This window comes from Aythya fuligula, chromosome 7 (assembly GCF_009819795.1).
Source record: "Aythya fuligula isolate bAytFul2 chromosome 7, bAytFul2.pri, whole genome shotgun sequence".
Lineage (NCBI taxonomy): Eukaryota > Metazoa > Chordata > Aves > Anseriformes > Anatidae > Aythya > Aythya fuligula.
This window is the reverse complement of record NC_045565.1, coordinates 34,923,030-34,947,240: the sequence shown is the minus strand read 5'-3', so window position 1 is coordinate 34,947,240 and position 24,211 is coordinate 34,923,030. Positions and strand designations below refer to the sequence as shown.

Below are 24,211 nucleotides of genomic sequence, written 5' to 3'. Positions count from 1 at the left end.
GAAAATTAAACTTTTAAGATTAAACAAAAAAGAAGGATGAGGCAATTTCCATGCTGTTTCATTCTCCATGCTGTTTGGGTTGAATTTTCCTTCCACTAGGTCAAAAGCAAACAAAACCCCATAGTTGTTGTCCTTCCCTTCTTTGTAGCCAAACTACGGGTCCTCAATTCGCCCTTGGGCTTGCGGTAGCCTCCCCATTTCACAGCAGAAGATGGGAGGATACGTAAGAGCCAAGTCCTGCCGACACAGATGTTAAATGTTTGAACTATTTCAACTGATTCTGTTGTTAATGCAACCACGGCCGGGTAACTTTCTGGTCAGACTGTAGTAAATGGACCTCTGGTAACCCCAAAGCTGAACTTCGCTTCTTCTACACAATCAGTAATTTAAATGACAAAGTTTTTATTTTCTCTTCCATTTGCAAACGGATTGAAATGTCTCATTTTAGCACCAAAAAGATGAGATATATTCTGCGTAAGAAATCCTCATGCAGAATGTCATTTTTTGGTTTTAACCTCAGCTGTAACAGCTTATAAACGCACCCAGCTTTTACCGAGGCCTCGCCGGTGCTGAGCACCAGCCCGGGAAGAAAGGCAGTAATTCAGACAGAAACCACAACTGCCAGACACTTATTTCGCTTTGCTTTGCATTTTATCGATCCTACCCAACGGTTTGATTACACACATCATTTTGCTGCCACAAAAGGGGGGATGATTCACTCCTCGTGCAGCAGCCGGGTGCTGGGTGCTGAGCCCTGGCAGTTTCCGTCGCTGAGAGCCCCGTGTGCTCCCCAGCCTCCTTTACCCGAAGGCAGACAAGCCCTCACGCTCTTCCCTTTTACCAATTCCTTTTCAGCCTCAAGGCCGTGATGTGACGAGTTATTACGCCGTACAACTCCAAGGTTGGAGGGATTGAAGAGACAGCAAACTTCTGCTCGGCTGTGGTTGCTCGCAGGAGGAGGATGAGCCCACCAGAGCAGGCTGCAGGAACACTGCCTGACAGGCACATCAAAACGACTTCTCTGTTTTCCCAATAACCACCCTTTTCTGCCACAACACCAGCAATTTCAAATCAAATGACCCTGCTCTTGAACGCACTAGGTCAATTGGTTGATTACAGACACAAGGCCAGCTCGGTCCTAGCTGTTAGGCAAAAGGGGAAGAAAATACTTTCAAACCCACCATCAATCAAGTATTTTAATCACCTTTCCAGCTAAAAATACAAGTACCATTAACGATTAATAAGTACTATTTTAGAGTAAAGTTCAGGTATATTATATAGCATAATTATTTTAATTAAATCATTTGCATAGCTTAAGATTAGAAGAAGTATCAGTGATACAAAATACATCTTTTCTTGAATAATGTATGAAGCAGCCATTAATTTGCATATTCCTCAATAAAAATGCAGATTAAAATGATTTTGGTTAGACGGCTGAAGGAGGAACATATCCGTGGCCAAAACTACGCCCCATAGCGTTTATGTGCACGCTATGCCCATCTTCAAATCAGCTCATCTCCTCTTCTGCAATGTGAATGAGCAAATTTGTTTGCTATTACAAAGTGTTTGTTATTACAGAAATTCTGCTGAAACAGAAAAAAAAATTATGAAGTGAAGCTTTTATAGCCCGTGCTGTTCCCAAATTCTGTCCATCAACCAGAAGTGAGTCAATACCCAGCATTTCCCACTGTTTGCTCAAATAAAAGCAAAATGTATGTTTCTACCGCGCCGATACAATTTTAGTGTTTGCTTTTTGTTTAAGAAATGTAGTAGTATTTTTTTTTTTTAACCTGCAGAAGCATTCACAGAAAAAGTGGATTGAGTGGGAAAAAAGGAGATTTGAATTCCGAAGGCACCAGCAGGCTCTGCTTCTACAGAATGAGCTCTTCAGGAGAAGATGAAACCTGTCAAATAGCTCTGAGTGACAAACAGAGAAAAACTGCCACTGCTTGCTGACCACTTCTACCTGAGCAAACCTCAAACATGTCACAGGTTAGCTGCGAATTTCAAAGCTTTCCAGCTCCTTTTGGTCGTCCATTTAAACAGTCGAGCTTGATTGTCAAACGTTTCCACGTATGCTTAGCGGACTACTTCCATGCTCAGAAATCAAGCTCATAACTGTAATTATGCAAATAGTCCCATTATGCACAGGCTTATGTGTTTTGATGGATGAGGACTCTAATGACCAGTTATAAACCGCAGCCATCGCTGTGTTTTTATTTGCTTATCATTCAAATGCATGTAGCAATAAATGTTTAGTAACACGCTAAAAAGGAGCTTTTATTTTACATCTTGAATTACAATTTCACACTGCGCTGGCACAATCATTAAAATTAACGCTTTAATGACTTAAATGAAGCACTGTCAGGTGAAACTCTTTAAAGCATCAATTTAAAGCCTGTACTTACAGCAACTATCAGCCACTTCGGTTCTGCTTTAGGGGCAAACCAGATGAAGTTCAGTATCTTCAAATTTTAACAAAATTGTACGATTTCTAATGTCTCCAATCTCTGATCTCAACTAAATGAGTTATAAGATAGGCAGCTTGGTGGTGCAGCTAGGGTCTGTAGATACAAATTTATTTATGTGGCTGTGTAGGAGAACTGCAGAAGTAAGAGCAAGCTTCACTTATTTTTTTTGGAACAACAGAAAGAACCCCCAAAAATGCAGCACTAACTTTAGGATGTCATAAGACTGAACAAATGACACTTGCAAGATTTTAAACATTTATTTTGAAACTATGCTCCAGGTTTTTGTCTTGGATTTAAATTCATCTCTTTATCCTACATAAAAGCAAAAATACCTAATTTTAAAATGTCGTTTTGTCAAGCCTTTCCTTTCACACAGCATAGCTTATCTCACAATTGAGCATCAAATTTCTTTGCCAAATCCAGTATGTTCTAATGAACTCTTTTGTTTGATGAAGCAATAAATTTGTTTTACCTACACAATCTGTACACGACTTTAATGTTCATTTCCATCTTTTGTACCACTCACCAGAAAGCACATACCTTCTCCACAAGCATTATCCCTGGCTGCAATCCTATTAAGCTCATAAACCCAGCCAAATTAAGCCTTGTCAGCAGCTGGATGAAACAATTTCCAGGAATGCCTACACGCTAGTTCTGAATTGCCCCAGTCTGCAGCAGTCCTTTGTTCCAAATCACAACTGAACCGATGCCTGTGGCACAAAATGCAGCGTAAGGCATCATAAAGCGTCATCACGGGGAAAGAAATTATTCTATTAGTTACCAGCGTAACAACAGACTTTCCCATACAGGTCCTAAGAAGCAGAAACCTCAGTCCATGGACATATTTTAGTAGTCAGCTCGTCTAAACGGAGGATACAAAACGTTCAACCTGTTGGAGAAGCCCTGCAGACTAGTGCAGCCCGTTTTGTTTTCTCCTGCTGATGAGGACGACCTGAGCAGCTTGTAATGTATTTCTGTTTGAGTACTTTTCTGTGGTTTAAGCAATAAATTATTATTGTGGATTGTTAGAGGAGAATAGGCGATGGATACTGAGAAACACGCGCCGTGCTAAAAGCGACAGGAGTTATAAATCCAGGCTCAGAAGAGAATTCTCATTAGCGAAATGTTATCATCTTCCCTCTGGTTCTCTGCGGTCACATTACTGGATCGTTTTTATACGCACACCTCCTTTATCAGGATCATTTAAAGCGTACCAGCCTGCCTTTCCCCAGCCCTGCCGAAGCGCAGCACCAAGCCACGTGTACCAGCAAACAGGCAAGTGAACTGCAGGAACCCTGCTGAGAACAGTTCAGCTCCCTCACACAAACACAGCCGAAATCAGACAATCCTCAGAAATTCGATGCAGCTGGCTCAACTGCCCTCGTTTTTCAAAGAGATGCAAGAATAAATTACCAGGAAGCATTTGCATTTTTATCTAAACTTGAAACATCACGCTAGGCTTCAGCTGAGCTCGGGCTTAAACAGTAAAAGGTTAGGGAAATAATTATCATGCACCAATTAGCAGAAAATAGGAACAAAATCAGGAGAGCTCACGACACGTGTAATCATCACAAACACGTATACGTGCTGAATGCTGCACACCTTCATCAAGTAATTCTTAAAATCAAGCTACTACCTGGAAAAGCCAACAGTTCAGTCTGCCTGTGTCTCAAACCACGACTACAGCCCCCCACCACCGCACAGAAACACTTCTCCAAGCCCCAGGCCAGCTCGAGGCTTAGGACAGCCCTGGGCAAGAGCTCAGCTCGATGCCCTCCCCAGCCACAGCAGCCTCAGCACTGCAAAGTGTCGATTTGGGGGCACTGGAAGACTTGGCAGGCAGACAGGGGGGTTGCTCACTTGCTTTTCTCTTTTAAGTCTCGAGAAAAATTTAGTCAATGCGGTGTCCCTAATGCAAGTTATCCCTACTTGTAGTCAACAAAACCTCTAAATGCCACTCTTTATGTGCCCTCCTCAAAAAATAGTCTGCATTTTGTTTCCTCAAAACTGAGGTCAGGTTTGCAAAGTACCTGAAATCCTCATACAACCCATGCATTTTTCTTCTGACGCAACTTTTCCCTTTTCAAGGCTTCGGGTCCGTCAATAAACAAGGGGTGGTTTAAATGCAAATTCTCAGGTAACTGAAGAGCTGAGCAACAGCCTGCAACAGCTCATTGGCTTCTGCAAGGACATAAATATTTGAATAGATAAAGAGCAATTCTTGCTAGGAACACAGGGCTCCAGTCATTCATTCTGCCCCTCGCAATGTCAGCTCGAAGGCTACTCCCTTCAGATACGCTGAGAGAAAACAGGCAGCACAGCCAGCCCAAACAGGGCAGCTGTAAACATCCAAACTTTTCCGTGGCAGTCCTGCTTCACGCTGATAAACTATCCCGACACATCACGGTTTCTGTGAGGAAAAAAAGCAATATTCTAATGTGTGAATTAAGCACCTGCCTCTTTAATGTGAAGCACCTTCATTTTCGGGGTAGGTCTATTCAGCGCCTTATCTCTCCCAACAGGCTGATGTTGTGTACATTTATTTAGCTTCCCCAACGTAGGGCAGAAAGAAAAAAAAAAAAAAAACTGGGACTGCTAAAGCTAGATCTACTGATGTGAACTGAAGGACACCCCCAGCCAGCAACTTCCCTGTGTGTCACCCAGCCATGCACTGCTGGGGCTGCACCTCTTGGTCAGCTCTGGACTTTCCTAACCCCTTCCTGGACCTACTGACACCGCCTGCCTCCGTGATCTCCTGTGAAAACAAGCCTCAAAAGTGAAAAACTTTCCCTTTTAAGCCAATATCCTCACCTGCTTACTGACACCTCCCAGGTTTGCCAAGCAGTTTTCTCTCCAGAAGCCATCCTCACTCCTCAAAACCCACCTCACAACAAAAGCACGGCATTATACCCCTACTCGATGATTTTATGCTTTGTAACAGAAACACAGAGCTCTGGTTACTGAAGGAATTACAGTGCTTCAGTGGATATTCGAACACAATAAAAGCAATCTCACAAGCTGCAAAAAGCCAATCCTAACAACTACATATTCTAAGAGCGAGGTAATTAGAGTCCAAAGGAGATGAAAGTAACGAATGAATAATGAATGAAAGGTTGGGGAGGCTTCTGAAAGGCACACACAAGCACACTTCTCAGGCAGCCTCACACGCTCAGCCCTCGCTGCTTCACCTACCAGTGTGTTTATTTCATGTAGGCAAATGCAGACAGGAGATGTGCTCTGCACAAGTTTGCAGAGATCTGGATGTAAAACACCAGAGACAGGGACAGACACTGCTGTAGTGTGATTTCTCTAGCCTTTGCTAGGAACTTGGTCGTCTTTTCCTGCTTCTCAGGTGAATACAAAGTTAATTTGGGAGGTACTTTTTGACTTTTTTTTTTTTTTTTCAATGCATAATGCTGTTGAAAAAATAATTTCCCTTCGGGATGGCTGCATCTTCATTCCTCTGGCAGAACACTTCTCCTGAGCCACGCAGTACCCCTCCTGGTATCAGATGTTGCAGTCTGAGTTCTGCCTTGCAAACCAAACTATTCCAGCTCGGCAGCTTTATTTCCCAGTACTTTTGCTGTGTGCCCAGCAGGATGCCACTACCCTGTGACCTGTCTGTACTCAGCTACAAAGGATCTGGGGCTTTGACTTGGCTGTTTTCCCACTCTACACCTCCCAGCTTCCTTCAACAGGAGCCTTTTGCACAGACTTTGTACTTTGCCACTGTTTTTCTTTGCCTCCCAGCTGCTATATATTTTTTTTCCCTACTGTATAGACACATCTGAGCAGGAAGTCACACTATTCCCACACCAACCTCAGTTCTTAGTCCCTGTCTGACCATATTCCAGCTGATTCAGCACGGCTGGGTCAAGAGCTGCATCTTTCATAAATGCTCTTGGGAATCACAAGGAGAACAATAAGGTGCATCTTATCAAACGTGTGTTTACTCTGGTTTCTATACTTTTTCATAGTGAAAGAGATTCATTAAAAGAGCGTGAGACTGACACAGTGACCTCCAGCTGCTCTAAATGATAGGAATGGTAGATTTTTCTCTAATGCTTCTGCTCTGTGATATTAGCAACCTTTTCATTAGAAGTCAGAGAACACGTTCCCAATTCCATGAGCCAGCCAACTCTCCCAGAAGTTGACACCATATTAAAGAGAAAAAAGAGAACACGAGGGGGTGGGGGGGGAGTTTCCATATAAAAGAAAATATGTGCAAGGGCTTAAGATACTATGTTGAAGTTCCTGAGCAGCCTAGGATATAAATAAGTGCATAAGGACATGATCTACACTGCCACCAGCATCTTAAACGTGATATCTTAAAAATCCCTTATAGATAAGGTTATATGAATTAAATAAGTGAAACATCATTTAACACCTAAGTTCCCTTTAAAAAAAAAAGTGGGGCATTTACAGCAAGGAAGTCAAGTTGCTTGTTTGAAACACGTTCTTTAGACAGGCAGAGACCCTTCATTAGAAGCATGAAGTATTAACCGTGTTTGAGATAAAACACACGTCTGGGCACAAATACAGCAGATGCTTTATCAGGCACCTGATTAGGGTTTAGGATGCAAAAATGAAGCCAAGCTGGAGACCTCCACATACCTTCACTATGACAGTCTGGTCGGAGATGCTGCTCATCATCTCATTGATGGACTTGAAGAGCTGCAGCAAGGACTCCCTGAAGTCTGCCTCCCCTTTGTTTTCATAAAGTCTGAAAAATAATTGGGTGTCATAAACATGAGCTGGCTGAAAACGGAAATACATATTTAACATTTTGTTCCAGTGACAGATGACAGTTCATTGTGTTGCTTTATTTTCATTTTTATTTAGGTTCACAAACGTTTACACGTTTCTACACTGAACTAAGAGTTGTCTTTCACAGAAATCTAAAGACAGACTGACCAGCAGTAACTAAAGATTTTATTTAGAAGCTCCCTATCTGAAATGCCACACTCAGTATTGCTCCTTACGCCTTCACGTCACCCTGAATCTCTCCGGCGACCCAATTCCACGTGCCCACGCAGCAGCAGGGCAGATTCCTCCACCCTGCACAAGAGCTTGCAGATGTCTGGCAGCCCCGATGCCGAGCAGCTCGGCGATGTGGAAAGCAGAAAGCACCCGGACAACTTGCCTGCAGTCATTACAATCTACCAGGGGCCTAAGGCGAGCGGCCTCAAACTCTGAAAGGATGTACATGCATTAACCCTCTGCTTCTGCGATACTCCAGACAAATGGGAGGAGAGGACTCGATGTGTTTCACCTCTGATTTCTGGAGAGCTGACACAAATCTCGTCTCCCTTCTCATTCCCTGAATACACAAGATGACTAACCCACAGTCCGCAAGGCGCCTGCAGGCAGGGTTTGCAGAGGAGTGCTGTGCTCTGTCAGCTCGCTCTGCTGGATGACTTCAGGGGGATAAAACTGCCCTGGGATAGCTCAGGAACACAGAAGGGGAAAAAAGGAGCAGCCAAGCTAAGGAACCTGGTACCCTCATGCTCCGCTGGTTCAGTACAGCATAGGAATGAGTAACTTTGAAACTCCTTAGTGTTTAAACACAGCAGGATTTGGGGTTCAGAGGTAGGATGAGATCATTCTCACTACAAAATGGAAAAGAAAGAGGAGACCACTAGCTCCATGCAATTATTTTTTAATTTCTTTATTTTTCCTCTTTGGCAATAGGTATGATGGACTCACATAAGGGCTGTTGCCTGGTATTTTGCACAGACCGTTTGGTTTCATAAACCTCAGAGTAATAAAATTATGCCACACGTGCTTAATGTGACCAAAACCCAATCACTGCTTTTAATCCAGGTCAAACCTTAATTCGTCTTTGTGCACATCCAATGGATTTTCTCCCTTAACTCCTGGTTTACCCACTCAGCTTTGATTGCCTCCAGGAGCCCCAACCGGCCCTTAAAGCCCTTTGGACTTGCAGCAGCCCCACCAGGCTTCCCCTCTATTTTGCTCCATTTTCTTCTGTGGTCAAACCCAGCAAGAAAAGAGCCTTGAATGTGATGTGCAGCTCAGAAAGAGAACCACGGGCTCTTCATGTCCACAGTCCTAAAAGAATTTTTCGCGTCTGAAAATAATTAAGCTGTAATTAAAAATTCCTGATGGACCACCTGTTACAGAAGGGAAGGGGCATACAGTTTTAAAATGAATGTGGAAAACAGGATGCTCTCGCTGCTTTGCACTGAACCCAACGTTTATCATTCCTAATGCTGTGATCAAAACCCTTTTGGAGCCACAGGTATTATTAAAAGCTATTTAACTGCTACACAGGGGAAACACGTGCTACAGAAAAATTATTAAATTGTGTTATTTTGTTGTGCAAACTTCTATTCCCCTTCCAGGCTAAAACTGGGGGTTATACAGGACAAATTATTTGTTAACTCCCAATTTCAATTACGGATTTCTGTGTTCTCCTGAACACACTGGAGAGGAGGAACTAATACTAATAAAAGGAGTAACTAAACTTGACAGTCCAATAAATCAGAATGCTCCAGACAAAAACCTCTGTGATTCAGGAAGGAAAGTAATAAAAATAAACAAGTTACAGTCACTAATATGTTTCTATTGCCAGTTATTTAGCATACATTTAATACACCTGGTAATACATAAAAAAACCATTGCAGTTTACCATTATTATACCAAGTCGACACTTCCACCACTGACTTCAAAGTTTTAAGCCTGCTGTAGGTGCTACATTGCCACTGGAATCCACTGTGTGAACCACAAAGGTATTTCTGAAGCTCACAATATCTTGCCTTTAAAACCTCGATACACCAAACAACTGGATTTGCCATCAGGCTTTAATTAGTGAACCAGGTATTTACACATTTACCCAGACCCAAAGCTCGCCTCACGTTTCTAAGATGTTGTATCCATTCAGTCTACTTCTACCTTAAGGTTAAAAATATGTAATTTTTTTAAAAAGATTGTTTGTTTGTCAAGATTTCTCAGTGAAATGCTAATGATGTTTCAGAACACTTCTACATTATCATCATTTCAATCACACACCTCAGGCAGGATTTCAGTCTCCCAGCAGAACAAATTGTGGTGCCATTCAACATTCAGCAGCTTTGCTGATTAATCCCCAGTCATTGAAAATTGCATCTCCCCAATGCTGAAGTGCTCTGAATTAGTGCTTAACAGGAGAAAACCCAATGGCCAATACTAAAGGGTCATATTGTCTGTAAATCTAATCTGCAGCAAGAGATAATTATTTTTTTCTTTTTTAAAATGATTTGTAGGACCTCCAACAGCATAAGTGGCATTGGGTATTTTACGAATATCACAGCCAGAATCTTAAAGAAGCAAATTACATCATGTAATTCGCAGGAAGGTTGATGGAGCTGGTGACTTCAGAGCTCTACATAAATCCCTTGTAATAATTTTGCTACAGTCTGTAACAAGTAGTAAAAGGACTGAATCTAAATTAAGAAGAACAGGTAACTTGTTTGTAACTTTTTTTGTATTTTGTGTATCAGATAGAGCACCGATTTCCAAATTAACTTAGGGTAATTATTTAGAATTGACTTTATGGGCAGACACTGGTTGCAGAAGGCCCAGGGAGTTGTGGTGCACGTTACCATGTGGGAAATGGGCTGGCGGTAGGAAAAACCCTCCAGGAGTCCCCTTCCTTCCCAGAAGCTTCTGCTACCCCGACAAGGGCACTGTAGAAATCCAAGTGATTCTTTTATTTAAAAACAGTATCGCCGTGCAGACTACACATTCTGCAGCCCTTCTTTCTTTCCACTTTCCCTTCTTGCTCACTGACCCTGAAGAAAATATCTCAGAAGAAAATTTCTCAGAACACACATCTCCTGAGTAGCTTTAACTTCTCAGTCACGATACCAGACAATTATTAACCACAGTTAATTATTAAGTTAACCAAACATTGTCAAGTGCTACTCCTTAGAGATCTAGCCCATAAAGAGCTAAAACACAGCACAGTTTTACTACTACAATGGTATTTATAATACGTGTTTCAGATACACATTTCTTGTGTTTACTACTTCCCATGCAGCTGGGTTCAGGATTAAGGCAGTTAGGCTCACTCAGGCTGGTTTAAGTGTCACCTAAACCAAATCCTAACAACTTCACATACTTCTTAGAGCAGTGCGATATTGAGCAGGTGTATATCCAGTCAGAACTGCAGGTATTTTCAGCATTCGCCAAACTTACTGATTGAACAATATCCTGGAGCGGACTATGAACTTGAAGATGTACTCCAGAGCTTTCATGGCTTTAAAAAGCTGGTCAGTGATGCCACACTTCTCAGCGTTATCCACGTACGTTTTTAAAACTTTAGTCAGTTTTCTGTTTAAATACACAAACACAGATGTTAAAAGCATATTCACAACAAAAATGTCAACATTGAGAGACTGGAAGGGAAATTATGTCTGCAAATAATGCCCTCCAAGTTTCAAAAGTAACTATGCAACTAACACACCCATATTGTGCTCTTGCTTATGCTGATAATCAGCTGCAACCTGGTCTTGGGGGTGGGAACACAGACCATAATGTCATCCAACATACATGCAACACAAAGTCTTGCTAAGATTTATGTTATGCTGGATATCCAAAGATGTTCAGGCTAATAGCCAATTATAAAGATACAATTACTAGTAACAGTCAAATTATTAAGATTAAACACAAACGCCTTGTTAAAATTAAAACACTTAAAATAGGAGTTTCTTCTTTACTCAAGGATTCCCCTTTACATAGTGTTGCCCATGGATTTTAGGCTAGAATTTGTGAAATTTATTTCTTAAAAATTGCTATGGCAGCAGCTGGAAGTTCTATTATTCCACGTTTTAAAACGTAAACAAACTTGGAAGCAATACGATTTTTAAAACAATACCATTCTGACTACATCATTCCTAATGAATATAAACCTACCTCCTATTCAAATGCACGAACAAGTAATGCTGTTCTGAATCCTTCCAGCTACGGCGCATGATTCAACATGCACATTCAAAGTAAGTACAACAATTACATATCACTAACACAAAACAGCGTGTAGACAGACATCTTGTTACGTGTGCATTTATTTTGGTAGGAGTAAGCTGCTTAAGAATTTGAGGTAGGCACCTACATATTCTCAGTGCAACCTCTCTTTACTCAACTTGTGCAATAAAACACAAGTTGAGTAAACCTGGCAGGGAGGGGACAGGGATCTGTCAAGCCCACGGTCACAAATTAACCCAAAATTGTAAGCTCTTCCAGCATCCCCAAGCATAAACCTGCTTCTACACCTCTCCACGTAAAGAAGGGATAGGTGCCCTCCCTGTCTACCAGCAAAGGCCAGCTTAAAGCTCTTGCTGAGGAAGCCAGACGCTGCAGGATGCTTCATCCTTGATGTGCTTTGCATGAAGGCAGCAGAAGTAGCCGTAGCTCAGTGAAGTGAATGGAATATCAAAGATGTGACTAAAGGCACAACTTCTTCGCTATTTTAGATCAATATTTCTCAAACATTTCTGCTCACATAATAGAGACTGCATAACAGCAAAATGCACAGCAGGTTTGCTTGTCTGTTGTTTTTTTTTTCTCCTCCCAACACCAAAAAGATATCCATTATGTATTTTTCTCCAACATGAGCAGCAGCAGCAAAGGAGCTATCTGCCAAGAAATACTTAAGACAGGAAAAGTAACAGACCTTTGTTCTTCACTGCTTGCTCCCCAAAGTGACAGGAACACAGATGATATCGGGTAAAACATCAATTTAATGCACCAAACAGCACAGATTTGAAGAATCTTAAATGCACATTTACTTTCTTAAGTATGACGGGAGATTGCTTATGAATATTTTATTACAAAACAATTATTGAAATAGTCAATTACCCCCTCCTTCAGTACAAGAAAATCAAGACTTCCTTCTTACAAATGTTTTATTAGTATTATTTTAAAAGAGAAAGACAGATAATATCCAGTCTTCTCCAAGAAGCTCCTACCCCACAAGTTCTGTGGGCAAATTCCTAATTAAACAAGTAACTAAATTGCTGAGCCAGTCGTATTACACCCCCGATGTGAAAAAATAATTTTTAAAGCTTACGTGTAGGCTAACGTAGCACTGAAATGCTTCTTAATGTAGGTTTCCAGGACTGGATTAAAATGCTGAAATTTTCTGTCAGCTATCAGTCCAATGATAAATACCTGAAAAATTAGCATAACTATGGCATTATCCTCAAAACACTTGAATTCTGTACATTCAGTCACTGTTTTCAGATAAAGTATAACAACATTCAAAACAAAGAGACTTTGGTTTTTGATTATCCTCCCCATGCATTCATATTCTCCTTTTCTATTCCAAACCAAGTTTTCTGCTCCAAGTAGAAACTTGCTGTTTCTGTCATAAATTCTGCTGTTAAATCACTAAAATACTTGGATGTGATGGCTTCCATCCTGTCTGGGAAGATGACAGGATACAAACACTTGTCAATCAAGTCCATCTGAAACTTCAAATATAATGAAAACTTCCCATGTGTTTTTAACCAAAACAACACTAACTAACAGCCAATACTGCTTCACTGCAAAACTTCATTCTCGTATCTACACCACATTTCTTTATTCAGCATTACAATATCTACATTTTTGCCTATCCACAACACAGACTTACCAAAGCATCAAACACCAATGTGTCAAACGTCTCACTCTCCGAGTTCTCCATCATTATGTTAAAAAGTGCATCCAATGTATCTTGAAGGAACTACAAATAAATACAAAAGTCATCACGCTGGAGAGGAATAATGAAAATCTGACTTCACAGAGGTGTACACAGAAACACTTGCTTTCATTTATATTTTATGCAAGACATTTTCACAAGTTAGCTGAGAAAGGAAAACTTTAAAACTTAAAATCATTTGCTGAAAAACAATGTTTAGTTGATTATCTATACATCCATATCACCCCAAAATAGGAAATAAAAGGTCAGAAATCACACTTGGTACCTGAAAAAGTTTAATCTACATATGGTAGATGAACAAAACGTATTTCAAAACTCAGTTTCAACAGTCAATGGGATCATGCAGTTTCTGAAAACTGATGTTTCAGAGCACAAACCAGACAAGCAACTCAGTCTCATGCCAAATAAGTCATCCTCAGCAGCTTCGAGCTGAGCAGTAAAAAACAAAAAGTGCAGAGCATATTGCTTTCCACAGCTGCACAGGCTCAGACCCAGAAGTTCAAGGAAGAGTGTACATGCAGGCATGGGACACCGAGCACACAACCCTCTGCCCCAGCCCTACACCTACGGGTCTCTATCCCTGCCCCGAGGAAGTCTTCGCTAGCCATGTTGACCTGCGCAACACGAGAGTAAAAGCAGATTAGCGGCAGGGGACAGAAGTTGAGCAGAGAGATAAAAGCTGTTTTACACACACATAATTACAGCATTTCTTCCCAGTGACAGCAAGTCTCTTAGGTATAAACCGTAGCTAGTCGTGAATGCATTCAGTTTGATCAGCACCGGGGTCTGGCTCTGAGCATCTCCTTCCACCAGGAACAACACGGGCTCCCCCACGGCAGGATGAGAGCGAACGTGGCCACGGTTGGCGTTTGGGTTGGTGGAGAGAGAAAGGCTTCAACTTACTGCTGTTTGAGACAGATTTGCCAGAACAATCCTGAAACTTTGTTGTTGTTGTTGTTTGTTTGTTGTTTTTTCTTTAAAAAGTAGACAAGACAAAGGGTAGGTGGGGAGGAATGTCTGAACAAGCATTATGGGATTGTTTTCTGAGATTGCAACCCCCAGGAGGTATTATGTATGCCATGGAAAACACCTGGACTCCCACCAGCCTTCAAGACTTCTACCTGCACAATGGATCTCCTAGGCCAAATGGGATTCATCGCCTGGGCTACACGGAAAGAGTACGGCTTTGTCAGAAGTTTCTGTCTCAGTTTGAAGAGAATGGGTACAACCAGACCCAACCCCCTGCCTGGCTAACTCTCTTCTGAAAACAAAGGATTGTTAAAAACCTGTGCAATGACTGCTCTAGTCTTTATTTCATGTTCAGGCATCACATATTGACTTCCATTGGTAGAGTTCAAGTTTGAAATCCGTTTACAAGGACTTCATACAACAGCAAGGAGGATACAGGATGGATGCTTTTGTTTTAACAGTGGAAGCAAAACTTCTCAGGTCGGGAACTAGTATGGGTAAGTTCTGGACTATTAGTTTATTTTCTCACATCCCATGGACTCCTCACAAATAATCAAGACAGCGCCTCTGCTACAGGAAGACAGTTCCAGATTTCTTACAGTACTGAAGCAGTTACTCTAAGTAAGGACCTTGGTGATCCCTGCTTCGTGCTGAATGAACACCATTAGGCAGGGATGTTGTACTGGAGTTTAAAACTAAATAGTTTAACAGAAAACCTGGATATGTTTTATCAAATATGTACTTTCTGTAGCACACATAGCCTGTGTCTGATGTGGCGTTTAAAAACATGAAGGACAAAAGAGCTGAAAGAACAGACAGAAGCAGTTACTAACCAGGTAAAGTGCTACTAGCATGCAACAGAGCAGGCTACACCAAGATTTTCTGAACGTTACCGTAGGAGATAAAGCAAAACAGTGGTCTTCTGAAATGAAGAAACACAGTGAAAAGAGCAGTATTAAGTGTTCACGCCTCTGTACTAAGCACACAGCCAGTTCTGCTCAGACTCCCACATACGAGGGGGAAGTGAGTAAGACGGAGGGATGAGCACGTGCTGGCTGGAGAACTCCCTCTGACTCTGCTCTTACTTGAGCCCTGTTTGTGCCGCATCCTGGTGCCTCTAAAATCACTGGTATCCATCAGGCACTGATCTGCTGTATGCTGGTGTCATTTGGAGACGAGTGAAAATTACAAATGACAGTACTGTGACAGCACTCGTCAGAGCCTGGTATCAGTGTCAAGTTTTTAGCTATCAAATGATCCAGAACAAAGCAGCAGCAGGGAGAACTGAGAACCTTCCCGAAACACAAACCACACCTGAGATCCTGTATTTACCACTCTCAATAAAGAACACTGCCAGCAGTCTCAGATGTTTTAGGTCACCTCAAAACGAGGCACTCACCCTACTCCTATTAAACACATTAAAATCCAAATGAAGTAAAAACACCATAGGTCCTTAAGGGCCACCTGTCCCCAGCACAGTACATCTTCTGACACTTCATTATATTTGATTTAGTACAACACATTCAATGAAGTCTCAGCCTACTCTTTTCCGCAAATAAATCTGTCTTTATGCAGGTTCCTGCAATCACTCAGTGGCCTTGGCAAATGTAAATACCTTGGCTCAGCCAAGTATTTTCAGGAGAAATAATTTAAAAAAAAAAAAAAAATTACAAGCAGCACACAGTAAGGTGCATGCATTCCACATCCTTATATTTAAAACATGATAAATATCACCATGTGATAATTCCAAGATGTTTTAATCTTGAAAAAAACAGCCTCTCTTCCAGTATCTGTATATTAAAATAATAAAAAAAAAGCAACACTGAAGCACTAAAACAAAAAAAAAGAAAAACAACCTCCATTTCTAGAAATTTACTTAAAATCTGACATGTTTTTTGAGGGAAAGGAGAAGGGGATTTGCATTCCTGAAGGCCAAACTGTAGCCAGGTATCTCTTAAGTATGTTCAGGTATGCGCAGTATGGTTACAGGGGAGAGAAAAGAAAACAGATGAGTACCTCAAAATACAGCCTTCAGCAAAATTATGTTACCAAATTTGCTTTTAAAGAAATTAACTTGTTACCTTCACCACTTCACCACCATCAACTTTCATCAACTGCTTCAAATTCTGCTGCAACAGATTTGTGTTAGATCGCCATTTCAGAAGGCCCAGGAGGTCCACTAGGAGTGAAGGAAAAAAAAAAAAAAAAAAACAAGAATTAGATCACACCAGATATTTATTTCCATGCACACACCATAACTGTGTTCAGGACAAACAGGCTTACTTCGATAGGTCAGCCCTTTTCACTGGCCGATAACATATTTGTAGGGTACATCTGACACTGCAGACAGGCAGTGCAATGCTTCTGTCATGAAAGAGTTGTGAAAGGCTTTCAAAAAAGCAGACTGATTTTGAAGTGTCAGCATTAAAATCTGGGCCAAGGAAGCCTGATCCCTCGGTTTTGATTTGCTGCATACAACAGTTGTGTGTTTAAAAAAAGATGCCAAACTGGAATTAGTCAGCCACCAACACAGTGACATCTACACGGCTGCGATTCTTCCAGAGTGAGTGCCTCTAGCTTCTTTGCTCTCTCTGAATAAAGAGAAAAGAAAATACACCAGCACAAGCCAAACAGTTGCACGCCAAGCTAATTCAGAGGAAAGCTGTCTGCTTCATAACTCAGAATGTCCAAATGACTTGGATGCTTCCAAGTGACGGACTAGGCTACGGCTCAGATGATGAAATGAATCAACTGCAATGGTCTTGTCCCCAAATCCTACATCCCACTACCAAGATGGTGCCACTTCATCAGTCCCTGATAAATATGAGACAAGCTGCAGCAGGCAGGTTCTCTCCCTCATTAGCCGTGAAGAGCCACAGCGCCATTCTCCAGCTTCTCAGGAGACAGCTCGCAATTGTGTTTCATCTGCAAATAAGCACGCTAGTAAATATTAACAGCCACCCTGGAGCACCACTAAGTTATAGCCACTTGGACATTTTCTGAGACGCAACATGAATTGAAACAAACCCCAAACTCCAAGCTCGTCGTGCCTTAGCCAAACATCATGCAAATTACAGGCAGAGACCCAGAGCAGCTGCTAGACGTTCCCCCAAAGCTTCCCCTCTAAGGAATAAATAAAATCATCTCTAATGCAATGGATTGCGGTTCTCCTTGGGGGAACTTCCCTCTGAGCAGCACTCAAACCAAAACGAGGCTTCTCTCTCTTTGGGCCTAAAAGAGACTTCAAAGCTATGGTGTAGTTAGACAATCCTATTTTTTTTTTGTTTTTTTTTTGGTAATGCAATTTACAATAAGTCTTTAGGATGAAACCGAAGTCTTAGAAACTCAACTTCAAAAGAAAAATTGCTTCTGGAAGAAAGCTGGAGATGCCTCCATGAGTTATCCAAAGCATTTCTTGAGCATGTTTATAGCCAGTGGCTTTCCACCACTGAACTGGGTTTCAGCCTGACTTCTAAAAAGGCACCAGCTTGACAAAAGAAATTAACTGAACGAAAGCCAGCCCGCACCTCTGAATAGCATTGTGCAATGCCCCAAGAAACCAAACCCATGTGCTCTTTCCGTGTGATGACACAGCAAATACATGTGAGAACAGAAAAAGTCAACGTAGTCCAACAACCAGAAAACTAAGTTACAGCGTGCAGAAAGAACGTGTGTTCACTGTGACTGCGAGCTGTAACCCCAAAGTAACAGCCAGCCAGTTAATCCTCCCCTCTCAGCACACCTACATCTAACACAACACTGTTAGTACAACAGAGTAAGAACGTAAATCGTATTTCAGCCTGTAGTAAACAGCAATTACTACAGGCACCTACATCAAGTGAAATTTATATGATCAGAAAGTATCGGAGGAAGAAGACAGAGTGAGAATGTTCAATTGCTCAGGGTTAGAATAAATATCTAGCCTACCAGTAAGCAATAAAAACTTAAAACAGCTTAGTGCAACTTAGGATGACATCAAATTTGTGTGAAGATCGTCTTTTACATCTTATTTAACAATAGAGCAGTCCTGTTTCTTGATTACGTTATTACCTTGACCTGTACACACGCAGAATTTTCCCTACACAAATACCCAAACTTTCTTCAAACTGCTTCGCTGAAGTTAGACAGTACTTGCACCCTGATTTCATTGTTCTTTGAAATAATCTTCCCCATAAAGCGATTGCTTTTTTGCTCTTAATGGCTTGCTTCAATTCTGTATTCAAATCAACTTCATTTTTATGCCACTAAAACACCTGAATTTGCATTTCATATGCATAACTTTTTTTAAAAACTTACTAATTATACGGAATGATTAAGTAAAATTCACCTCAACTGTTTTCTGAAAGCCTAGTCTCCCTGGTTCTTTGAAGTCCTGTCTCTGGATCAAGAGCAGTTACTAGTTTTCTACATGTTTGAATCCTTCATGCAGGGAAGAAAACACAAAAAAGGGCTTTTCCAACTTCTAGTTGGAAAAAGAAGATTCAGTGACCAAAATCACCCTGCTTCTGCTGGAGTATACAAGGCCTCAGTTTGTCATAGCTCAAGAGGCTACTTGTAAGAAGGGAAACAAAATGAACACATACTTCTGGCTTCATCGTGACATCAGGAATGGATGCAAACCAGCCCTCGCTACCTTCTTTTTTTTTTTTTTTTTTTAACATGTATTTTAAGCAGTCCTTCTCCTGTGCTTATACTGCTGTTCTTCCTAAAAATTAAATTGAAAAAACCTAAGACGACAGGCAATTCATTCCTACCAATATATTCTGCTACGGATGCTCAGAACATCAGGTACTAACAGAACGGCAACGTTAACGACTCGCAGTTCATAAAGAATGGAAATCAAGCAAGTGTTCAGAGAGACTGCAGACACAATCTGCAGCATCAAATACAACACAGAAAGAATTCTATGATCTACTAACATAATTTCATAATTATTAAAAATAAGTTTCAAAGCAAATTCTGTGATTCTTACTGAGAAGAAAGAAAGAAGTGTTACAGATGATCAAAATGAGAAAAAAACTTTGGTAGGCAAAGATAATCACGGATTTTTGTTTCTTTTTTAAAGTTAAGGGAGCAATATTATCTCACAAGTCTACAGAAGAGAAAATCAGCTTCAAAACCTACAGCCTGAAGAGCAATACCAACTGTACACCTGAGGGAAAGGTTCAACGCTAAAAATTGTGCTTCCTTTAAAACTTGCCTGCAATACATGAGGACTGTGTTTAGTAATGCTGTAACACTTTGAAGAGGCTTTGGCAACTCAGAGAAAGTTTCACAGACAACAATTACCAGTAACATTAAATTCTGATCAAAATTCAATGCAAATTGTAGGTAAATTAAGCACAAAACAATGCTCGGTTTTCACGTCAGTAGCGGTTATGTGAAAGCAGTCAATAAATGGACCACTACGAAATATTTCCATATACTAACAAATATTTTCCTGCTACAGCAGGAAAGACTGAGGAGAAAAGCCCCACGATGTCAATCACAAACCAGAAGAACATGCAGTTCAATCCCACGTGCTGGTTCCTGCGTCGTACAAAGCCCCCCAAATCACTGCGTTACCGTTCAGCTCCCATCCTGTACTTGCGATGAAATTCCAGAAATCATCTCTGCATTTTTTTATTTATTTTTTTATTTTTTTTTTTGCTAAGCATCCTCTTAGGCTCTAAGACTGCCAAACTGCAGTGCGTGTGATGTGCTCTGAATACCAAGCACTTGGGATGTGCTCTAAGAGATGGCACTGGAAAAGACTGCAATCACACTGCCAGGTGACTACATCCAAGTAGCCACCTTCCCCCTGGGCAGGGGGTGCCCAGGAGAACGAGGCATCACCCCATGGCAAACCAGCATGAAAAGTAAAGAGAGGGCGCTGGCTGGAAGCGTGAAATGTTTGCTTTGGTGGCTGCCACCAGCACTGGCTGCTGCAGCCTCTGGGCTGACAAATACACAGGTAAAACTTCTGTGAGGCCGTTTTAAAAGAAGCAGCACACACTGAGCCTGTCCCCAGCTTTCCGTGTTCCTATGAAAGTTTGTGAAAAGGAAACCGGCCTCCAAGCAGCACAGCCCCATGCACACACCTGCCTGCCCAACACAGGAGTGACAGCACTGGCTTCTGGCAGAAGATCCAGAAAACACTGAATATCGCACCTTGGAAATAACACAACAGATTGTTTTGGAGCACGGCCATGATATCATCTCCTCTCGAAAATAAACTCACCCTTTTCCCTGGTGCTATTATTCATATCCACACAGTAGGAAAATGTCACAGAGCATGTTTTCAGTATATTTCAATATAAAAGTCTCAGTTTTAACCCTGAGAACCCCTGTTTGCCACAAACAGATACAGAAACCTGTATACTTGGAGACTAATACTCCTCTAAAGCAAAACTACATCCACGAGTTGCACACTACACTGGGGGCAGATGCTTTTGCTGCATCTTGACAATTTAATCCAGGGCAACATGTCAAGCAATCTACCATCCCTTCCAGAGGCAATGGGACAGACGAGATGTCTGCAAGTCACTGCATACAGTTGCACTCACGCTGCAAGGGACAGAAACCCAGCAGTTCTATGAACTTACCATTCTGGGTAAGTTTTGTTGAACAAACCAGAGTAGAGATCTGGAAAGAGTCTTTGCTGATGGTGCAGCTCCCGAGGTTCTGCATGCTCTTCCCCGTTGCAGAGTGTCCCTTTTCCTCCAGCTCTATTTTAGTCGATGGCAGACTTAAATACGTTGAGGCATCCTCCAGCTTCTTTGCTTCTGCCTGCAGCAGTGTTTTAAATACAAGATAGAAAACAGCTTAAAAAACTTGCAGAAAACCCTCATAAGAGCAAAATGTTGTTCTTTACCCTGGAATTTCTGCAGGTTGGCTCCAGAACTGGAGTTATCTAACAAGTCTACACAGCTCAGAGCCGAGATCTAATATTTCAAGACCTACACAAGTAGTTTTCCCCAGCCATGAAAACCCATACAGATAAAATTCAATGGCAAGCCTAAGAAATTCAACAATTAAAACATTCCCAAGAAAACAGATTCAAAGTTTAACCATCAGTCTGCCATATTGGCAAATTGCACAGTATTTAGTTGCTCTAATATAATATTCCATAACAAATACCTTACTTGCAATTGTCTAACACAACAGTTCACTGAAAGTAAGTAATGCTCGCACTTAGCTAGCAATTATGGAAAAACCATCTCAAAATTCTACCTTATAAACTATAAGGTCGTGTTCTCCATCTCTCAAAGTCGTTCCATCGTATCTCATGAGCTTCACAAATGCAAGGGCAAATATTTTCTCAGATTTATCTTTGGCTGTTAAAAAAATACATAATTAAGTATTCAATGTTAGTACAGACACTTCACCTAAAACATAAGAAAAGAGAGAACATAGGAATGATACTAGTAAAGTTTCTCAGATGCAGAAAAGGTTCTAGAAATGAGGAGTCTTTTAAACATCACTTAGAACCAAAAATTGGAAAAATGAATGTGCATCTGGCCACGCTAACCCACTGCACAGCTAAATGGAACTAGCTAATGTGTTCAGTTTGCTCTCACATTCAAAATCTAGCATCAAAAACTAAAATAACATGGCAACAAGGGTTAATATAAATTACAAAGTAAATTTAGAAATAAAACCAGAAGGAAAGTAATTTGAGATAGTCCAATGAGCATGAGGAAACACTGGGGCCCTAAAGCAGGACATCTAATTAATATTTAAACAGTGACCAACCAAAGTTTTTGTACCACCACATAAATTTTTCTGACTCTGGCAGTTTGCAGTTCACAATAATAGTTTTGACACCAGTTACACTGATTTTCCTCATATTGTTTTCATTAGGTGGTATTATTCTATAAACTAGGAGAAATTCTTACCAATGACCAATGTACAAAATACAGCTTTAACCACCCCTTATGATAATGAGTTCTACATCGCACAGATGGGTGTATGCAAGAAGAATTACACACCTCAAAATGCATCCAGTGGATGTTACCCCATCAATACTAAGTCTGTGCACGTATTCTACAGCAAAAATATTTTGCTGCAACTTTTGAAAGACGTTCTTGTCAAGTAAGACAGCCACTGTAATTGCTATACGTAATGAACGTTATCGTAACCAAGACAAATCCCCAAACTTTACTACAGAACAATTGCTGATATACGGAGGATGTCTAGCTGTCTTGGTCAGATCCTCAGCAGCTCAACGCACCTCAGCTGCCAGCAACATTACAGGAAAGCTGAGGAGAACCACAAGCTTGCAAGCATCTTTCACACCAACATTACTTCAAAACAACCGCAAGTCAGAATAAGAACCAGGAACGGAAACCAGGTTTCTTAATAGCTTCAACTACTGATGCTATTGTAACCTCTCTTTCAGGTTCCTATTTCACATGTGGGGCTTCTTTGTATTTAAATACCTTTCCTACCACCTACCTCTGAGATGAGCAACACCACAACCCTCTCAGTTGCTAACTGAAAGCTTTACTCCCTAGCCCTTTTATTTGGCTTGGAGAAATGACCGGGCAAGAAAGGAAAAAGGTGATGTCAAAAGGCAAAAGCTAGAAAGTCAGAAATGGAAAAGCTGAGATGTTAACATTAAAAAAGCAGGCAAAAGCTTATCCCCACACCAAAGCAATTACAGCAGTCAATTACAGATAGGAACTTCATGCCTGTTTCAGGACATTTTGGCACCAGACACTGACAGGAATCACAATGAAAAGGACAAATTACTCACAGTCCTGTGATGACCTGTGTCGGAACGTGAACCTTAAATGGCTGCGGTTCACATCTTCAATAGGGATTGCGACCTTCACACATTGGGAGAGAAGATGGAGACGAAAACAGTCGGCACAGTATCTTCAAATATCATCTACCACTAACAAATCTCATCTAGATGTTTTTCAACACTAGCCTTGGATCTTTATAAAATGTTAACATTAAAGACAAGCCTCAGTTTGCCATCAAAGACCTCAAAAGGTCACAAACTCCCCAGGAAAATCAACAATCCTTGCACTAAGAAACAGAGAAAGGACAAAGCAAGCCTGTTAAGTTACCCAGCAAGATCTGGAGATACTATGGCTGACAGGGACACGATGGCTGTAACCTCAAAGCATCCCTTATCAATCCCCTGAGCTCAGGAACAAGCCCACCTTGAGTTTGATTGGCAAAGGTGAACTTCTTAAGGTGTCAATTATGTTTCTGTGACTCCCTAGCAGCCACCTTCTGGCAGTGCATGCAACCAGAGCATCCCTGGACTTGAAATGATGTGGGGAGCAGCTGTGAATCTTTTCTTGATGCACATCTACTGCTCCCATTGACTACAGATCAACAGAATATTTTTCATTAAGCTAACATCAGCCTCCTACATAAAAATCAGCATTTAAGCTAAAATGTTATTACCAAAGCAAATTCAGCAAGCTTGAAGCACAATCAGCCAGATCCCAAAACAACGATGAGTTCAACAGTATGGCAGTTATATCTTAACCTCAATATCCTGCTTCTTTAGGTCAGCTTCATGGCAAGAGTGAAAACCATTCCTAAACAGATGGTGCAGTGCCCCCATAACAGTCATCTTGACCAAAAGGACGAAATAAAATTTATTATGCAATAAAAGTGTAATCTATTTTCCAGCTGTCTCTGAAAGACTTCCTTTTGTTCCACTACAGATGACTACAAACATTCGTTTTCCTCATTTTGCTTCTCAGGACTTCCCATTGAAACATGTACTTGTGTCATATTAACCCAGATGGATAAATAATTGTAACTTTATATATATACCTTTACAGTTTCAAACCAGCGAGGCTGCTTTACTTGGTAATATATTACTGACTTGTATTCTGAGATGGCTTCATCACCGGCACCAGGAAAAATAACACTCTTGAAAACACAAACAGAAGAGAAAATGTTTATGCCCATCTTAAGCTCCACTCTTCAATTCAAGTAAACAAAAAATAAGTTCGTAAGTAGATCGAAATAAAACAGAATGGCTCACTCAAAACGTCCCATGAAATTAATATCAAATTGTATGCACTGATAGCATGAGGTGGTCATGATAAAGGAGAAAATTTTG

The 24,211-nt window shown here is 41.0% G+C and overlaps 1 protein-coding gene across 2 annotated transcripts in view; it reads right to left on the bottom strand.

Moving 5' to 3' along the window:
* Window positions 1-24,211, bottom strand: part of DOCK1 (dedicator of cytokinesis 1) — a 257,844-nt gene that overhangs the window by 197,974 nt on the left and 35,659 nt on the right. For both annotated transcript variants that reach the window (XM_032190845.1, XM_032190846.1), the window contains exons 15-23: window positions 23,920-24,018; window positions 22,877-22,949; window positions 21,352-21,455; window positions 20,724-20,907; window positions 16,221-16,318; window positions 13,105-13,194; window positions 12,541-12,641; window positions 10,671-10,805; window positions 7,086-7,194 (exon numbers count right to left, since the gene is read on the bottom strand). In XM_032190845.1, the coding sequence (XP_032046736.1) occupies window positions 7,086-7,194; window positions 10,671-10,805; window positions 12,541-12,641; window positions 13,105-13,194; window positions 16,221-16,318; window positions 20,724-20,907; window positions 21,352-21,455; window positions 22,877-22,949; window positions 23,920-24,018 (993 nt within the window). The remainder of the gene's footprint in view (window positions 1-7,085; window positions 7,195-10,670; window positions 10,806-12,540; window positions 12,642-13,104; window positions 13,195-16,220; window positions 16,319-20,723; window positions 20,908-21,351; window positions 21,456-22,876; window positions 22,950-23,919; window positions 24,019-24,211) is intronic.